The sequence below is a fragment of the Pteronotus mesoamericanus genome, unplaced genomic scaffold, assembly GCF_021234165.1.
Source record: "Pteronotus mesoamericanus isolate MK-2021 breed Mesoamerican mustached bat unplaced genomic scaffold, CSHL_Meso_final contig_24, whole genome shotgun sequence".
NCBI classification, from domain to species: domain Eukaryota; kingdom Metazoa; phylum Chordata; class Mammalia; order Chiroptera; family Mormoopidae; genus Pteronotus; species Pteronotus mesoamericanus.
Window position 1 is genome coordinate 9,636,299 of NW_026555100.1, and position 19,166 is coordinate 9,655,464.

The 19,166-nt window shown below is 40.1% G+C and overlaps 1 protein-coding gene and 2 pseudogenes across 3 annotated transcripts in view; 2 read left to right on the forward strand and 1 right to left on the reverse strand.

The window, feature by feature from the left end:
- STOX1 (storkhead box 1) overlaps positions 1–19,166 on the reverse strand; it is a 56,546-nt gene that overhangs the window by 1,484 nt on the left and 35,896 nt on the right. The window contains exons 2-3 of one of the 3 annotated variants that reach the window (XM_054572430.1): positions 6,144–6,296; positions 2,045–4,403 (exon numbers count right to left, since the gene is read on the reverse strand). In XM_054572430.1, coding sequence (XP_054428405.1) covers positions 2,045–4,403; positions 6,144–6,296 — 2,512 coding nt within the window. The remainder of the gene's footprint in view (positions 1–2,044; positions 4,404–6,143; positions 6,297–19,166) is intronic. The other 2 variants (XM_054572431.1, XM_054572432.1) reach the window with 2 other exon arrangements.
- LOC129069712 (interferon-inducible double-stranded RNA-dependent protein kinase activator A-like) lies at positions 7,575–8,783 on the forward strand (annotated as a pseudogene).
- Positions 9,229–9,795, forward strand: LOC129069785 (60S ribosomal protein L9-like; annotated as a pseudogene).

Below are 19,166 nucleotides of genomic sequence, written 5' to 3' on the forward strand. Positions count from 1 at the left end.
ATCCTTATAACAATATGGCACATACTTGATGTTCAAATGCTATCTCCCCTCCCTTTTTTTCTACATGTCTTTAAAGACTATAGTGGTAAGTTTTTTAAAAACCCATAAGTAACTTTTAAGAAATTAAATTTCTTAAGACTTCACAAATTTAAATTCTCAATTACATGTCAAGAAGTAATTTCCCTTATCTGTTTTGGGTTTGTTTTTTATTTTGTTTAGCTTTTGACAAAGAGAAAAACAGAGAACCCATGGCTTATTCATTAAAACCACCATTGGCTACTTCAGAGACAGTATGTTTTGTTAACTTAAAGACTCAATATAAATCAAGCAATGCAGTGTTTCAAGCAGAAAAGATCTATTCCCCAATAAACAAGTAAAAATGTTTTTAAAAATGCAGACTTCTATATATTTAGTCTGTTATAAATAATCAGAAATGTCTGCAAATATATGTAAAAACATTCACTGCAGATTTATTATAGAAAAAAACTGGAATAATCAAAACATCAAAGGAAGGGAAATAATGGTTATATATATCTAATGGAGTCTGCATAATGGAATATAAGCAGCCATTAAAAAGAATGAGTTGGGTCTATATGTATTGATTGAAGGATAGCCATGACAGGTGAAAAAACAAAGCCACAGCTCTATGATTTGTTGTTAAAAATAATTATATTTACAAATGCATAGAAAAAAGTCTAAAAGAGTATATACCAAACTATTAACATTTAGATCACCTTTATGGGATAGAAATAGAAAAGGTTGATACCAAACTATTGAATGGAGACTTCCAGTTTCACTTTACATTTTTGTATTAGTCTACTCTTTCAAAAAGAGACACACAATATTTTAAAGATTTTTATTTACTCTTAGAGAGAGGGAAAAGGAAGGGAAAAGAGAGGGAGAGAAACATTAATGTGAGAGAGAAACATCAATCTATTATTGCCTCTCATACACACCTCAACTGGGGACTGACCCCACAACCCTGGCACGTACCCTGACTGGGAATCAAACCAGCGACGCTTCGCTTTGCAGAAGGACATCAAACTAAGTGAGCCATACCAGTTAGGACAAGTGGTACACAGTATGTTTATATAATGAAAAAGCTATAAAGATATATGCCAAATTTTAATATGACATTTTAGAAAACTATTTGATAACATGGGAGGAATGTTCATGATATACTATTAATTGGGAAAAAGCAACATGCAAAATAGTAACTACACTATAAGTCCAAAAGAAAAAATATATAGATCAATACATACAGACTGAAGCATTATAAATATTCTAAATATAAAAGAACCTTTTAAAGTATCTAGATAATAGGGTGATTATAGGTATTTTTAAAAATACTTTTCAGTACTTCACAAATATTCTATTTTATAATCTGAACAGTGTTATTCAAACAAACTGGCCTGGAAAATATTAGTGAAAAGTAGCCATATCTCTTTTTCAACCTGTACAGAACCAGGAATATAAGTGAAAACTTCCAACCCTCAGTTCAGGCAGTGCTTGGTTTATAGCAGTTCGTTCCTATTTTTAGAAATAATTCAAGATTTAGTAGTAGTGGCACAGTCAAATTTTGGCTCACATTAAAAATGAATTATATCAGCCCTGGCTGGTGTGGCTCAGTTGGATGGAGTGCCTTCCTATAAACCAACAGTCCATGGGTTTGACTCCCAGTCAGGCCACATGCCTAGGTTGCAGGTTCAGTCCGCAATCCTCAAGTCCAGTCCCTGGACAAGAGGCAACCAGTCAATGTTTCTCTGTCACATCAATGTTTTTCTTCTTTTCTCCCTCACTCCCTTCTCCTCTCTCTGAAATTGGTATGCATGTCCTTGGGTGAAGATTTTTAAGAAATGAACTATATCTTACTATATAAGAGATTTCATTGTAATTTTATACAATTTTTTTGGTAACATAAAGGCTGGCTGAATTGTACCATTATAAAGAGTTTACTCAGGAGTATCCCACTAGGTGACTCAATACTCCCTTGATTTTAATAATTGCTGTGGGATAGTGGCTAATCACTTTTATGTGCACTTACCGTGGAGAATCTATTCCACTATCTCCTGCCATGCTATGATTTTCTGTTCCTTCCAAATGATTGTGTTCACGTTGGATATCCTGAGCCATGACTGGCATATGTGAAGTGCTGAAAAGTTCTAACTTTTGTGTGAACTGTTTTCGCATTTCCTGAGTACTCTGAGTCCAGCTAGCTGGTAGCTTTCCTGTGTCACCAACAGAGTCTTGTGGGGTTTCAGCCTCAGAGTTGGCTTTCCTTGCGCTGTAGTAATCAAATATACTTCCATCAGCAGACATGGAGGCCTGTGTACATTTAGCAACACTGGGTTGCTCTTCATAGTTAAAACTGGGCTGGGTCCCTGAATTGAGGCCACAGCTTTCAGCAGAGAGATTAGGCTTTTGGCTTTCGCTCGGGTTAGTGAGCAGCACAGAAGGTTTGTAACATTCGTTTCCTTTAAGCACCTGAGGCTCAAAACTCTGTATTTTGCTGTGGTTGTACTCAGTCAGAGATCTTTCAGTCACCTTTTGTTTTCCTAAATGATTCCATTTGCTTCCCCCAGTGACAGAATACTGAATGTGGCCAGGCAGCATCTGACACAAATCATCATTCTCAGAAAAGTCATCCTCATCTAAATACAATGAACTGCAGGCACCATCATCATCTTCCACTTTATTTTGATACAAGGCTTGGTCATCATCAGAAAGCACTTCATTTTCTAGACTCACAGTCTCTGCTTCTTGCACAAATCCCTTTCTCATTGGTGTTTCCTCTGAGTCTCTGTCTTTTCTCTCAGATTGTCTCAAATGGTTCACACCAAGTGGACAGTCCAAAAGACCAAGATTTTGGAACTGGTGTGTTGTTTTATCAACTAATCTGTAAGCAGAGGATGCTTGGTCTAAAGAGAAGGAAGCTGGTGATGGAAGGATATTCTGTGTTTCTTTTTCTTCCCCTAATGTGTCAAAATGAGAATAACTTTTCCTCAAGACTTCAAGGGTTACCTTGTTTTCTCTACCATATACATCATATGTCAACATGCTTTCCCTAAAGGAATAGCATTGACTATCATTTTGCAAATCACTACACTGAGAGTAATTTAGGAGGTGATCTCTAAAGTCATCATTGATAGCTTTCACAGTAGAGTTATTCATATAAATGGGTTCTGCCCTCAGTTTATCATTACATTGTTCAGCATATGGTTGTTTGGCCTCCCTCTCAAAGATTCGTGAGGAATCTAAAGATCTTGACCTTTGGAAAGACTTTCCCTTTGGTCTAATCTGACTGGGTTTCAGATCACTGGTCTTCTGGATGTTGTCCCTTTTGGTTATTGGGCTCCTTCGGTGAGACAAACCCTGGAAAGGATTACTGATACGTTTTTTGTAAATCAAATGGGAACCTAGCTCTGATGGGTTCTCACCAAGTGGTTTCTGAACTACTGCTTCATTTGGGCTTTTAACTCTGCGGGCGGGCTGTGTAGCAGGGAGCTTGGGGTGTTTCTCCTGTCTAATGCTTGCTGGCTGAGGCTCACTTCCCTGACTCCTGACTTTGTGTCTGTCCCTATGAGAATGGCCCCGCCTTCGAGGCTTTGCAGACCGGCCCTGCCTCTTCTTAACTCCCTCCCTTGAAGGATACTTATGCCTGACTGTCAGCATATCAGTGGAAGTGCCCTGGCTATTATATTTTTTCTGTTCTTCATATTTTTGCATTAGAACAGTATGTTTGATTAAGTTGTCAACAGTCAGAATGGGATTAATTCGTTTGATTATCTCATGTTCAACGTCTCGCGGGATATTGTCCAAGTTATCTTCATCTCGGACAGGCCATTCTTCTGGTGGGAATTGGGCAGAGAAACTCCTGTGTTCTGTTCTGGACTTCTCCTTTCTGGATATACTGCGCCTGAAGAGGCTAAAACCAAACTTCTTGCCTTTTTCTCTATCTTTTGTGCATGGTAAAGGTTTGGTGCTCTCAGAGACGTGATTCTCCTCAGACATGGAAATTGCTCGATTCTGTACCAGAGATTTGGATGCCCCAGGACCTTTCTGGCCTTTTCTAGTCACTTCTGGAGCAGCTGGTGGTTCTCGTAGATCCTGAGTACACACATCAGGGAAACACTGGCAAGACTGGCAATGGGAAATGGCATTTTCTTTGGCTAACTCCGCAAACTCTGCACAGCTCTCCATGCTCACCAGGTATGTGATGCAAGTTGGCATCACATGTCTTTCCTCTGATCGGATTCTCTTATTTTCTTGGGGGGTTGTATTTGTGATGAAGTAAGTCTGAGGAGTAACTATGAAATATCCTTCTCCAGTGTGATAAATCTTCCTTTCTTTAATCAGAGTTCCCAGAGTGGTATAGAGAATATCTTGTGATGGAACTGCAATGCCTAAAACAAAAGCATTTTACACTGTTAGATTTTGGATAAGAAACATTTTCATGAGTAAAATCAGTAACACAGAAATGACCACACATTTGCTTGATTAACCTATAACTAATTATAAAAACAATTAATATATGCAATTAAAATGCCAAAGAAGCATTAACAAGCATCATTTAATTGAGTAATAGAAATATAATTTGGTCCACACAAAGACATAAGGCTAGGGTAATAGTTAAAAAGAGAAAAACAATCTGAGTTCACTCAAATAGAACACTAAGTTATACAGTCCGTTATAAATTTAAATTTTGCCTAAGGGAAGCATTTGGAAGAGCAAACATGGGAGATTTTGAAAAGCAGTCTCAGCCCTAACTGGTGTGACTCAGTTCGTTGGGCATTGCCCCACAAACCAAAAGGTCACTGGTTTAATTCCTGGTTGAGGGCACATGCCTAGCTTGCAGGCCAGGTCCCCGGCTGGGGGCGAGTGAAAGGCAAGCAATGGACTTTTCTCTCTCACATTGGTGTTTCCCTCCCCCTTTCTCTCTTTCCCTCGTTCCCTCTCTCTGAAAATAAGCAAGTAAGTAAATAAATAAATTCTTCAAAAAAAGAAAAGTAAAGTAAAAACAGCCTCATAGCTTAAACCTTAGGAATCTGAAGAGAAAATGAAAACCAGTTCATGCTTGGGTGAGGGCAAACTATCTTAAGATCTGGATTATGGAGGTGTATCAAACTGGGAAGGCAACTAATAATTTTAAAAGACATTTCCTTTTCCAAATATCAGGGTTAAAAATTATATTTATATTGTGAAAAGAATGTTCAAAATGTTCGTGTAAGTGTAATACTGGAAGAAAATACATCAGTATGTTAACCTTGGTTTCTTTTGGGTGGTAATAATGTAAGTTGTTACTTTCCTATATTTTCTACATTTTTCTATAATAAGCATATTCATTTTAAAATGAGGAAAATAAAAAATGCTCTCCTACATTCACACACTGGGATATCATGCAGCTATGAAAAAAAAATAAGATCAGCCCTGGCTGGTGTGGCTCAGTGGACTGAGCGCCAGCCTGCAAACTGAAAGGATGCCAGTTCAATTCCCAGTCAGGGCACATGCCTGGGTTGCAGGCCAGATCCCCAGAAGGGGGTATGGGATAGTGTTAGAAGGGAGGCAACTGATAGCCATTTGGTGTTTCTCTCATTCTCTTCCTCCCTTCCCCTCTCTCTAAAAATAAACAAACTAAAATATTTTTTAAAATGAGGTCAATATATACTGATAGAGAAAGATCTCCAAAATTAGTTTGTAAGTTAAAAAAAGAAAGGTGCAAAGAGCATGTATGGAATGATCCAATTTATGTTACGCAAAAAAGAATACATATACTAGAATATAATTTATGAAAGTATACATAAGAAAGTGTAGACAAAAGAAATCACTGCCTCTGGGCCTGGCTGGCATGGCTCAGTGGATTGAGCACTGGCTTGCGAACTAAGAGGTTGCTGGTTCAAGTCCCAGTCAGAGCACATGTCTGGGTTGTGGGCCAGGCCCCCAGTTAGGGGTGAGCAAGAGGCAATAGATCCATGCATTTCTCACACATTGATGTTTCTCTCCCTTTCTCTTTCTCTTCTCACTAAAAGTAAGTAAATAAAACCTTTTAAAAAATGGGTATCACCCAATTTGTGTTTAAGATGATTTATAAATAGAAACCACCAAGCACATGCAATGAACTAATAGAGGAAAACTTGTTACTCTACCTGGGTAATGTTTCATCAAATGCTCCAACAGTGATTCCTGTGTTACTACAATCTGAGCAGCATTCATGTCAGATATAACACAGCAAAGAACTTCAGCCAAAGGTATAAACTGTGATTGAGCTATTGGATTCATTTGCACTGGAAAGACATCACCTAAATTGGAGATTAAAAAGAAACAAAAAAAGAAAGGTGATGAATTTGATAAAATGTAAAATATTTGGAATTAGTGAATCAAGAATATTTACAAAGACTGAATAGCAGGTGGAATTGCTATTCTTTCCTCAGTAGTCAGAATCTGTTAACATGACATGCATAAGAATAGAAACTGTAGAAGTAAAAGGTTTACATTATAGTCCCTACTTTTAAGAAGTTTGTAGTATTTATTAGTACAAAGAAAAGTTTCCGTACGAAAGGCACAAAGTGTTATCATAGTTCAGGTCAGACAAATACTTATATGACAATTCACATATTTCATATTTCAGCACTTTTTGCCCTGGCCGGGTAGCTCAGTTGGTTAGAGCATCATCCTGATACACCAAGGTTGTGGGTTCGATCCCCAGTCAGGACACATAGAGGAATCAACCAATGAATGCATAAATAAGTGGAACAACAAATCTATGTTTCTTTCTCTCTCCTTTCCTCTCTCTTTCTGTAAAAATCAGTTAATAATTTTTTAAAATCATTTTTCAGCCCTGGCTGGTGTGGCTCACTTGGTTGGAGCGTTGTCCTATAAACTGAAGGGCCGGGGGTTCCAGTCCCAGTCTGGGCACATGCCTAGGTTGTGGGTCCAGTCTCTGGTTGGAGCAAGTACCAGACACAGCTGATCAATATTTCTCTCTCACATTGATGTTTCTCTCTCTCTCTCACTCTCTCTCTCTCTCTTCCCCCCTCCCTTCCCCTCTCTCTAAAATCAATAAGCATGTCCCCGGGTGAGAAGAAAAAAGAAAAAAGCATTTTTCAGCCCTGATTGGTATAGCTCAGTTGGTTGCAGTGTTGTCTGGTAGACCAAAGGGTCACGGGTTTGATTAAGAGTTAGGGCACATACCTAGGCTGGGGGTCCAATCCCCACGTAGGGGTGAGTAGAAGAGGGCAACCAACCGATGTTTTTCCCTCCCTCCCTCTCTCTTCCCCCACTTCCCTTCTCTCTAAAAGCAATGAAAAAATTTCCTCAGGTGAGGACAAAAATTAATTTAAAAAGATTTTTTTTTTTCTATTAGTTATCTGAGACAGGCCACAATGGGATTCTTTCTTTAAAATATATAAAGGCAGAGGCGGGTGGCAGCAGCGCTGGTGCACTCCTCCGGGGACCTCCCTTTAGGGGGCAAGGACGTGGATCTCTGTACCTCTATTCCTCCCCTCTGAGCCTTCCCTTCCTGCCATGTCCCAGAGCCCCATCTCTCAGGGCAATAGCTAGGGCTGCGGGACTTTCAGTTGGGGAAAATGACTACAGCTAAAGCAGGGAAAACACCGATTCAGGTATTACACTAATACCAGCGAATACCACATAAAGACCAAGGAGATCCTGATTAATGAATGTGAAAGATCCCATGTGCAAGTACGCATGCCCACTTTCACATTCAGAGCAACCACTGGTGACATAACCTGCACAGGTGAAGGTACAAGTAAGAAGCTGGGGAAATACAGATCCGAAGAGGCTGCTATAAGCATTTTTAAAGCCAATTAAAGTATTTGCATTGCAGTTCCTGACCCCTTAATGCCTGACCCTTCCAAGCAACCTAAGAACCAGCTTAACCCTATTGGTTCATTACAGGAACTAGCTATTTATCATGCCTGGAGGCTTCCTGAATATACCCGTTTCCAGACGGGAGGACCTGTTCATAAGAGAGAATATACCACAAAGTGCAGGCTACAGTCATTTATGGAAACTGGAAAGGGGGCATCAGAAAAACAAGCCAAGAGAAATACTGCTGAGAAGTTTCTTGCCAAACTCAGTAATATGTCTCCAGAGAACCACATTACTTTTACAAATGTAGTAGGACATTCTTTTTTAAAAAAATAATTTATTTATTTTTATTTTTAGAGAGAGGGAAGGAAGGGAGGGAAATATTGATGTGAGAAACATTGATCAGTGACCCCTGTACGCACTGTGACTGGGGACAACCCTGCAGCTGAGACATGTGTCCCAATTGGGAATCAACTGTCAACCTTCACTTCTCAGAACAACACCCAACCAATGAAGCCACACCAATCAGGGCAGTACAGCATTCATTAGGATGTACTTGGCATTCATTGAGGAATTCTCCTGGTGAAAAGACCAATCTACTCAAAAGCAGCCTCTTCAGTATTCCGAACACAGATTACATCTAAATGCTTCAGGAAATTACCAAGGAACATGGTTTTAACATAACATATTTGGCTATAGAAGAACTAAGAGCCAACACAGTGTCAGTGTCTCGCTGAACTGCCCACCCGTCCCACCGCTGTGGCGGCTCTGGGATCTCCTGTGGCAGTGCACAAAATGCCATTCACAGTGCTTTGCAGTATTTAAAGATAATAGCAGAAAGAGAGGGAACTTGGAGCAACTTAGAAAGCCCTTCAGCAGCACATATACAGTTCCTCTTTCACCCCTTCCCAAGTAAAACATTTACTGTAATATTTGAGATTGTGTGTTGTTCATAAATCTCATAGATTCCATCAATACTACACATTTAATTATGTATTAGTTGTCATTAAACTCTTTTTAATGGCTTCAACTTTTTATTGGTATATTGTATTTATAAATTTTGTACCATAGACAGAGTGTAGCACCCATTTGACAATACCGCATACAAGGAAGAAACTTCATGACTATTGATGATGATGATGATGATGATGATGATGGTGGTGGTGGTGGTGGTGGTGGTGGTGGTGGTGGTGATGAAATAAAACTGCTAACAGCAGCCAAAAAATAAAATATATAAAGCCACAGAAAGCTCAAATAATTGTCCCAAGGCCTAAAAGCAAGTAATGTGACAGAAACCAGTCTTCTGACACCTAATCCAGTATTTTCATCATTCCATACTCTTCCTGTTTGGAATGATTAAGAAGACTTGATTGAACTCTCTTTGCCATATCTACTGCGAGGATGAAGACCATCCTCAGCAGTAAAACTGCCAACATTCGAGAAAATGTCGACATCACTCTGAAGGGACACACAGTAACTGTGAAGGGCCCCACAGGCATCCAGGGAAGGGACTCCAAACACATCAATGTGGAACTCAGACTCCTTGGAAAGAAAAAGAGGCTGTGGATTGACAAATGGTGAAACAGAAAGGAAATGCCCAACGTTTGCACTATCTGCAGTCATGTACAGAACACACTCAAAGGTGTAAGTTACCCTGGGCTTCCGTTACAAGATGAGGTCTGTGCACATTCACAACGTCACTGTTCAGGAGAACCGGTTCTCTTGGGGAAATCAGAAATTTCTTGGGCAGTAAATACATCTGTGGGATTTGGATAAGGTTAGGTATTGCTTGTTCAGTATCTGAAGCCCAGAAAGATGAGTTGGTTCTTGAAGGAAATGACATCAAACTTGTATCAAATTCAGCTGTTTTGATTCAGCAAGCCACAACAGTTAAAAACAAGCATATCAGAAAAATTTTGGATGGTATCTGCTTCTGAAAAAGGAACAGTTCAGCAGGCCAATGAATAAGATCTAAGTTGTCCAGCTATAGAAAGAGCAAGATGCCAGATGATTCCTCAGGCATATTTATGATATTTTTAAAATGCAATAAAAGCCATGAATTGGGGAAAAGAGAAAAAGAAGACTTTAAACAGGAAAGGCACCCTGGCTGGTGTGGCTCAGTGGATTGAGTGCTGGCCTGCAAACCAAAGGGTCAATGGTTTGATTCCTAGTCAGTGCACATGCCTGGGTTGCAGGCCAGATTCCCAGTTGCATGAGAGGCAACCACACATTAATGATTCTCTCCCTCTCTTTCCCCTTCCCTTTCCCTTTCTCTAAAGATAAATAAGATCTTTTTTAAAAGTCATTTTTCTCTAAGTTCCATGACAATAATTAATCACAAGTTATTTTTAAAAAATTAAAAGGAAAGAGCAAAAGTGTTTTTCAGTTAGCAAGAAGACATGGAGCAAAACCATGGAAGGAGGAAAACACAAAGTATTTAAGAGCATGGATAGAGTTATCCTTGGTTAGACACAGTTTAAGGGTTGTATTTGAACAAAATGGAAGATAAAGCTGGAAATGTAAGCTAGACTATATTGCCTTTCCTCCTTGCCAACTTACTGTATGTTCTCCTTAACTTACCATTGCTCACGTTGAGTTTTAGATTCTGCTGGACATCCAAGGGAACCCCTCAATTAATTGGAAAGAAAAGTCTGGACTCAGGAAAGAAAGTTGGGAACCAACTAATAGAGATGAGATTTGAAGCTAAGGAGTAGAATTAACTCCTTAATAGAAGAGTGAAGAAGAGAGCCAAGGAACACTTAATTAATCTACATTTAAGAGACAGTAGAAATAGTAACCCACAAAAGAGAGAAACCACAGTAATGACGGTAGGAGGGAGGGAACCAAAAATATGAGGGGAAAAAAACACTTCACAATGAGTAGCAAAACACTATTCTGTTTAAAAGAGATCTAAATGATTGAGGAGCGAAAAGGGCCATGAGATATTTTTGCTTGAAAGGTGACAATGGGGACTTTCAAGAGAACCACTTCCATAGAAAAAAAACACACATTAAATTCATGTTGAATTTAATAATTATAATATTATTATTATAATATTATTATTATAATAAGAATAAGAATAAGAATAATAGGAATAAGTGAAGTAAATGAATTTCTTTCTGGGGCAGGGTTTCTCAACATTTTGGGCCAGATATAGGGTGACCAACTATTCCACTATGCCCAAGATTGAGAGATTTCCTGGGACATAGGATTTTCAGTGCTATACCTGAGAAGGTCGAAAGCAAACAGTTCAACCTAGCCGGATAATTATTTTGTTGTGCAGGGTTGTCCTGTGCATTGTAGGCTGTTTAGTAGCACCCTTGGCCTCTACCCATTAGGTGTCAGTAGTATCTCCCACGTTTGCAGCAACCAAAAATGTCTGCATTGCCAAATGTCCGGGGGATTAAAGGCACAGGTAAAAGGAGGACTATCTCAGAAATGAGGAAGATATTACTTCATCTGAGACTTGAGGGAAGAACACAAGGGTGGCAGAAGACTGGAAATGAATTGAGGCACAGAAGGAAAAAAATTAGCACAGCAAGGTCATCTGATCTCTGTGAAGTTAGATGGGGAGAGAGTGGATAGAGACGGGATGAGGAAAGACGGGAATGACAACGTGGAGGGTGGAAAGGAAGTTTGTTGAGGTGTTCTTGGAGTGTATTAGGAAAATTTAAAAACCAATATGAAGACTATGAAGGAGCCCTGAGTCTCAAGGTAATTTAAGTGTGGTGAGAGCCAGAGAGGCCAGCAATGCCTCCTCCAAAAGTTGAACGTTCATATGTGAATCACCTTGTGCGGAAGTGCAGATTTTGATTGGGAAGGTCTGAAGCAGAACCTGTGATTCTGCATCTCTAACAGCCTCCCAGATGATGTCCATTCTTTGTAGTGGTCGGGATTACGGCGTTAAAGACAGCAATGTTAAAGCAGCTAACCATTCAACAAATACGTGCAGCCCTGGGACTACAGGGGGAGTGAAGTGTAGCCAGAAGGACGCTAAAGAGCTGAGGAAACTTGGCCATACATAGTCCGTAGGGACAGTTCAGAAGCCAGTACATTTCACTGGTCACTGACGGGGAGGGAAGGTGGTGAGGACTGGCGAGGTGGAAAGGGTTGCAGCCAAAACTGGTGAGCAGCCCATAATACCTAGTGTATCTACACTAAAATAAAGGACTTCCTTAAGGAAACTGATAAGTAGTTTGCTGTTATACCTCACACTGGTCTGCTTTCTTGTTTACTTAAGCTTGTCTCTCTGGCAGGCTGGGGCACCTTAGCCTTGAAAGGTCACAACACAAGACAGAATTACTGCTTTGACAGCCCAAGGAAGGCTCTCCTCTGGCTGTGCTCCTGGCTATCCCGATGGATTCTGGGACGCCAGGAAGAATGGCTAATCAATTAACTAGCACTTCAAAGGACAGGGATGGGAGATGCTGCTCTGAACCTGTCCAAGTGGGATGGTAATTGCCTTAAACTCGAAATCCTCCTAGAAACTCTACTTCTAAGTTAAGGGCAATGAGCCTCTTTCCTTAACTTTATTTCCTTTTTTCTCCTCCGTATCTGAGATTGACTTTCTTCTTTCACCTCCCTCCTCAACCAGACGAAACATAAAACTAAATTACAATTTCAAATATTTGTATACTTCTTTAACATAATTTTATGTGCTTATTTAAAATAAGTGACTCTAAACTTTTATATATCTCCCTTCCTCGTCTCCCAAAAAGCTGTGCCTTTTTTCTTGTATGTGATCTTAAATTGATTGCCTGCCCCCACTTCCTGTAGATGAGAAGTCCTTAATTCAAACAGGAGGGGGGAAAGGTCTCCTCTCTTAGAAAGATATGGCCTAAAAAGTACTGAAGTAGAGGCCAAAACCTATTCAGAAGGCCCTCTTGTTTAATCACACAATGCACTTTCAAGCCTCACCTCACCACTACCCTAACCCTAGTCACTTTGAACTTTGAGATGGTGGTAGGGGGAGGAAATACCAGTGGCAGCTCTTTTCTGTGCAAATGAAACAAGGAAGTTGTTACTGGGGTCCATTATTTGGGTCTCTACTATGCCGTTGGGCTAGACCTGAAACAGCCCATTTTCCAGTTCAATCCTTAAACTTGGTCCTCTTTTTGTAGGAAAACTTATAGTCAAAATAGATTTTCATGGGGCTAGGGGGAGGGGCGCATGGAATGTTCCTATAGATTTCTTTGCAACCTCCTGTATATCTATAATTATTTCAAAATTAAAGTTACAAAGTAGATTTTTTCAGAATACACTATATTTGGTTGACAAGCAGAAATGTATGAGATACAGAACTTTTTTCTTCCATTTTTAAAATTCCAAACAACTTCTTAAAAAGAACCCCAACATTGCTTGCCAAATCCAAAGGCACTCTCAGAAATTGTATTAATAATCCCTACCGGTGTGGGGAATGTGCATTTTTTTAACTTTTATGTATTTTTTATTTTTAAATTATTTTAATTAAAGTTGACATTCAATGTTAGTTTCAGGTGTCATCATAGGGATTCAACATTTATATACCTTATGAAGTGATCGCTGCAAGCGTAAACAAATCTACTACCAACTAGAAAAACAAATTACCTTTTTTCTCCTTAAAATTAATACAACTGTAAGTCAGCTGCATTTTAGAGAGCATGCTAAATCACATTTAACCTCTGCTTTGGAGCTCCCTTCTAGACAAGGCTTAGAAGTTTCTCAGTACATTTCCTTCACAGCCGTTGCTAAGATACGTCTTCAGGTGCATAAATCAAGAGTTTCTTGTGCAGAGAAGCAGAGTGAACCCTGACATGTGAACATCTGTGACGGATGCAGGAATCATTTTCAAGCTACAGCCAATGTGTTTCAGCTACTTCTGCATTTCTTGGGATTTTGGAATACAATAACTAAAATACAAAATTTAACTTTTTGTGTATGAGATTCCACTTTCAGAACTCACAATCGGAGAAGGCCAGCCCTGTGGCTTCACCCTCAACTACTTTTGATAATTGAAGAGCACCCTTAAGTTCAGGCCTGCTGTGGACCCCTGACCCCTGAGAAGGAACAGGGATCAGAAGGCTGGGAGAGGCTGTGGGGCAGAGTAAACAGTTTACCGCAATGCTCTCTGTTTACACAGTCTTGTACTCCTGGGTTTTACGGAAATGGGAAAAGTGTTTAGGCTGAAAGACTGGTTTCACAAAAAATATCAACAAAGCACAACCATACAGATATTTGCCTGCTACATTTAATGACACCTTTTCTGCAAAGAACACTTTTTTAACTTACTGATACCTTGCTGCACTTCCAAAGGATTTAGTTGGTATATAAAGTTTGTTTAAATTTCTAAGTTGTGATAAGGCAAGTTATGAGTTTTAAAACAATTACCCTTTATAAGTCTACTTTTGGGGAGAAAAAATGGTGCCAGGCAAATTGAATGTATGCAGCGTATAGATGCCCAGTCAACAAATGAATATATAGAACTCTTAACTATCAAAAGTTTTGACACCCAGTAAATTCCAGGGCAAGCCCTTTATAGCTTGGGATCCTAAAACTGTGAGTAGAGTCAGCCTCTTCCGTGATGAACATAAATTCATGTAACCCAAGGCAACCTGCTCCCTGGTGCCTAACGACAGTGGCCTAGAAAGCCCCTGGCCAACAGGAGCAGAAACCTGGAAAAATGTGGCTTGATCCTGAAGCTGGCAACAATAGTTCCTTAATAATCTGGTGCAGTCGGAAGATCTCATCAAAATTCTGAGGAAAGGGAGGTGTTTCTTTATGTCAGGACACAAAGGCCCCTCCATATGCCTCAAGTGGAAGCCTCTAAGCAGCCTCTACCCATCCTGGCTATTTTCTAGCTGCAAAGAAAAGGGGCTGAAAGAGCCATTTCCTGGCTAGTTCGTGAGGAGTGAAAACTCATGCCCCAAGGTAAAATAGCAAGAAGTACATTCGTGACAAATAAGGACACAGCAAGGCTGCCTTTCACCAGACCCAGGGAAAACAGCTGAAGCAGACCAAGCAGACCCTCCCCAAGCTGTGGTACTGGCGCAATCTTCAACCAGGCATTCTGGACTCCGAAATCAGCCAGTTACAGATCATCGGTTGGAAACTTTAGTAAAACAAAAGCAAGCCTAAACTCTTCACCCTCATAAATGGGAAGCACTGGTGTCAGCATAGTGGCTTGTCCCGCAAGGTCATTTTCCTCAGGGTTGGTTGGGGCGAGCAGCACAAGCCAACACAAGAGTAAAGCAATACCGGGGTACAAACATCTCTCCACATCTTAAAGGTGACTGATAATCAATTAGTTTAAGGCAAGGTTTTGTATCATGACCGTTTTAGAGGCAACAGTTGGATGCAAAGAAGACATGTGACCTCAGGTATCCAAGTGAGAGAGGCAGAGCCCAAATCAATTTACAGTCAGCCTGGCCCAGTCCTGTGTTTGCTTTGTCCACTGAGAAAACCCTTGAAGTAAAGAGTCTTTATCAAAATTGAGTGTTTCTTTTTTTTCCCAAATGATTTGTACAAGGCTATTTATTGCTGTATTTTTATTGTCATTAGAGCAAAAGACTAAAGGAAAAAATAAAACATCTGTTTACAGAGACGGGACTGGTGAAGTGAGCAATGGCAAAAACAGTGGTGCGCTGCAGAGGGATAAAACATAATGAGAACCCTGACTGGTGTGGCTCAGCCGGTTGGGCGTCGTGGCACAAAGTGAAAGGCTGCTGATTAAGTTCCCAGTCAGGGCACATGCCTGGGTTGCGGGTCTGGTCCCCAGTCGGGACATGTACAAGAAGCAACTCATCGGTTTCTCTCTCACATCGATGTTTCTCTCCCTCTCTTTCTCCTTCCCCGCTTCCCCTCTCTCTAAAAATAAATAAATAAAATCTTTTTAAAAATAATGAGAATGATTTCTGTATGATATCCAATATCTGCCTAGTTTGGGTCACCCTCTAGTTCTCCCAAGTACTGAAAATATTTTTTAAAAATATTTTATGTACAGGTTTTATAACTCTTATCTGCTGGAGTACTGGTTCAACTGTAAGATGCAAAGAAGGTTATTGTCAATATATCTTTGGGACACATTCCTGAGACTGCATGTCAAAGGAAAATGAATATGAGATTTCAATAGATTTATTTTAGTTATTATAATTACCTGTTTGATCTTTAATTAAAGTTTGTCTCTTCCCTAAACTGTAAATTCCATATAAACAAAAATACTTTTTTTTCCTCAACACATTCATTCCGGTATCGGGCACATAGTTGGCACTATTGCTATGAAATTGTTATTAAAAGAATGAGGTTTTGCCCTGGCCAGGTAGCTCAGCTGGTTAAAGCGTAGGCCCAATACACAAGGTTGTGGGTTCAATCCCTGGTCAGGATACAATGAATGCACAAAGTGGAATAACGAATCAATCTCTCTGCCCCCCACCTTCCTCCCTCCATTCCTTCCTCTCTCTCTCTCTCTAAAATCAATAAGTAAAAAAATGAAAAAAATAAGAATGAGGTTTTGTTAGTGTAGGTAGTTTGTTAGGTATTAACGAAGGAGGAGAAAACTGGCTAAGCCTGATTAAGTTGGGAAATGACAGCTTTGCAAACACTCCAGGGAACCAGAAGGCAGGAAAGACTGACTTTTCCATCACAACAACCTGCCTGTTCCCTTGGAAAAAGGAGGTAGGGGGAACAGGGTGGTAGTTCCTTTACTGAGTAGAGGGGTAGTAGGAGCCAAAATGATGACCATAAGGGGAGGAGACTACCCTAGGAAAACCTGGGAAAAGATTGGATAGGATAAGGGCACGAACCCCAGAAGATCCAGCAAAGGGACTGAATAAGGGGAGGGCACTAGCACAGACCCAAGGAAAGCCAGGAAAGAGACTGGATAGTTTGAAAGAAAGCCAGCCCCTTCTCAAACCCAAGGTAATATAATTAAAACTAAGCAAAGGCCCATCTGGGGGTGGCCGCCATGGGGGCCAGAGTGCAGCGTGGGTCGCTTGCCCAGGTGCCATCAAGCCTTGGCAGATGTGCATATGAGGAAATGAAGCACAGAGAAGTTAAGTAACTTGTGCAAGGTCACACAGCTAAGAATTTTGATGCCAGGGAAACAGAGACTGAGCAGGACTACTGGAGCCCCGGGTGCAGGAGCAGGGCAGTGAGGGCATTGAAACGCTGGGCCCTGACCCTGATGGGCCTGGTGGGCGCAAGTGTGGGCCTGCGGCTCTGGAAACTGGACTTCGTCCTCAGTGAGACGAAGCTAAACCACCTGGTCAGGGTGAGACATTGGGCATGGTATATCAATCAGGCTGTACTTTTGCACTCTAATAAATCTTGCCACTATCATTCAAATCCTGCTTTTCCTGTGACATTGCAAGAACCTATTTCCAGACTAGCATTCCTCTGGTAACAGTTTTGTTATAGTAGAAAGTATAAGAAGAATAGTTGTTATATTTTTGTATCCAGCTTATCACAAATAATTTTTTAAAGATTATATTTATCTTTAGAGAGAGAGGGAGAGAAACATTGATGTGTGGTTGCCTCTCACACGCCCTGCACTGGGCACCTGGCCTGCAACCCAGACATGTGCCTTGACTGGGTATTGAACCGGAGACCCTTTGGTTCTCAGGCTGGCACTCAATCCACAGAGCCACACCAGCCAGGGCACACATAATTTTTATATTACCAATAAAGGAGTCGGTTTTACATTTTACATTTCAGTCTATGATTAAATTGGTTTAAATTTTGTAAAAACTGAATGGTAAACGAGCTTTTTTTTTTTTTTTTTTTTTTGCGCAAATACTGTCCATTTGTTGCAGCATCATTTGTTGAAAGATTCTCCTTTTGTCATTTAAGTACTTTGGTACTTTAGAATTTCTTGCCCTCGTACACTACCTCAGAAGGGGAAGGCCTTCTTGGCTGCTATTCATCAAGGGAGCTGCACCAGATTCTGGCTACTGGGCTCCCGCAAAGGGAGGTGGGAGCAGATTAGAGTCATGTGAGGAGAGACTGGAGTTTGTGGCTCTGAGGAGAAAGCTGAAGGGACTGCTGCCAGGATCCCTGAGCTGAGTTCTTTTCCACACTGCAGCGGCCATCTTTCATTGAGTGTGTTTCTTTTGATATCTGATACTCCTGTTAAATATCAGGGACAAAATTAGTTTTATATAAAAACTTTACCTTGAAGGGAAAGTAATATTTACATTTTATCTTATATTTACATTTATCTTATATTTTAAAGCACCTAAACAAATTCCAAAAGGCCTCCTCATGAAAACTAAATTCTGACATTTTAATTTGGGGTTCTTGCATTTGATTTTAAGGTCCATAAGAGACTGTGTTACCAACTATGCAAAACAGGAGAGTTCTTTGCAAATTTGTAAAGCATTCACATCAGAACTTTTTTGTGTCATACTAAAACATGAATTTGCCATGAAATTAAATTCTAGGCAAAGCTAATCCTTTACTTGTTTCATATTCAAAACAAACTTTTCTCTAGTGTAAAAATATTTAGTCCCTATCCAAATGTGGTTGTGAACTCTGTGCTAGGCAGTCTGCCAAAAATTCATGCAATATTGACCTTCAAACAGTTAAAACTGAGCTACTCAAACTCTGCTAATTACCCGGACCCATGAAATCTGAGACCATCTTTTTTGGGCGCCTGTATTGAATCACACTGTGGGAAAGGTATCTTCTACGTGCATTAGAGATGACAATAGAGCATGAATAAAACAGCCTGCAGATACGCTCAAGTTTAATAAAAAAGGATGGCTTGTTCTAAGTAATCCAAGAAGCTTCCCTGATTTTAAACTGTACTTTTATCCAATACAGAATTTCCAAATTTCTTTAACATTAAAAGTAATCCTGACCTTTTAAAAAATGAAAGTATTTTGTAACAACGTGCATCTCATCAGAGATAAGATGCTGTGTGAAAATTTCTATTGCTTTAAATAATTAGATCTATTGTGTTATAACTTTAAATGGGTTCAGAAAATCAAACAAAATGGGAACAAAAGGAAAGGTTTCAGGCCAGCAAAACCAAGCCCCTCTCCCTGTGGCCCTTTTATTTTAGTAAAATAAAAGAATGCAAACACTTTCCTCCACATTTAGAAACAAAAGAGTACCAAGCCTCAGAAACTGGCTGTAGTCTAAGAGTAGTAGGTTTATCTACCACGGCAGCTGAAATTCTTTCTCAAACATGATGATGTTTATTTTGGACTCCTAGACAAATGGTTCCCTTTCTGGGAAATGCCCTCCATCGAAAAGCTAAAGGCTTCCCTCAGAAGGCTGGGTTGTCCAACAGCAGGAGTCCTTAGTGCTATCTTCTTTAATAACCATCAAGTGATATATCCATTAATCAGTTGAGTTGCAGAGGC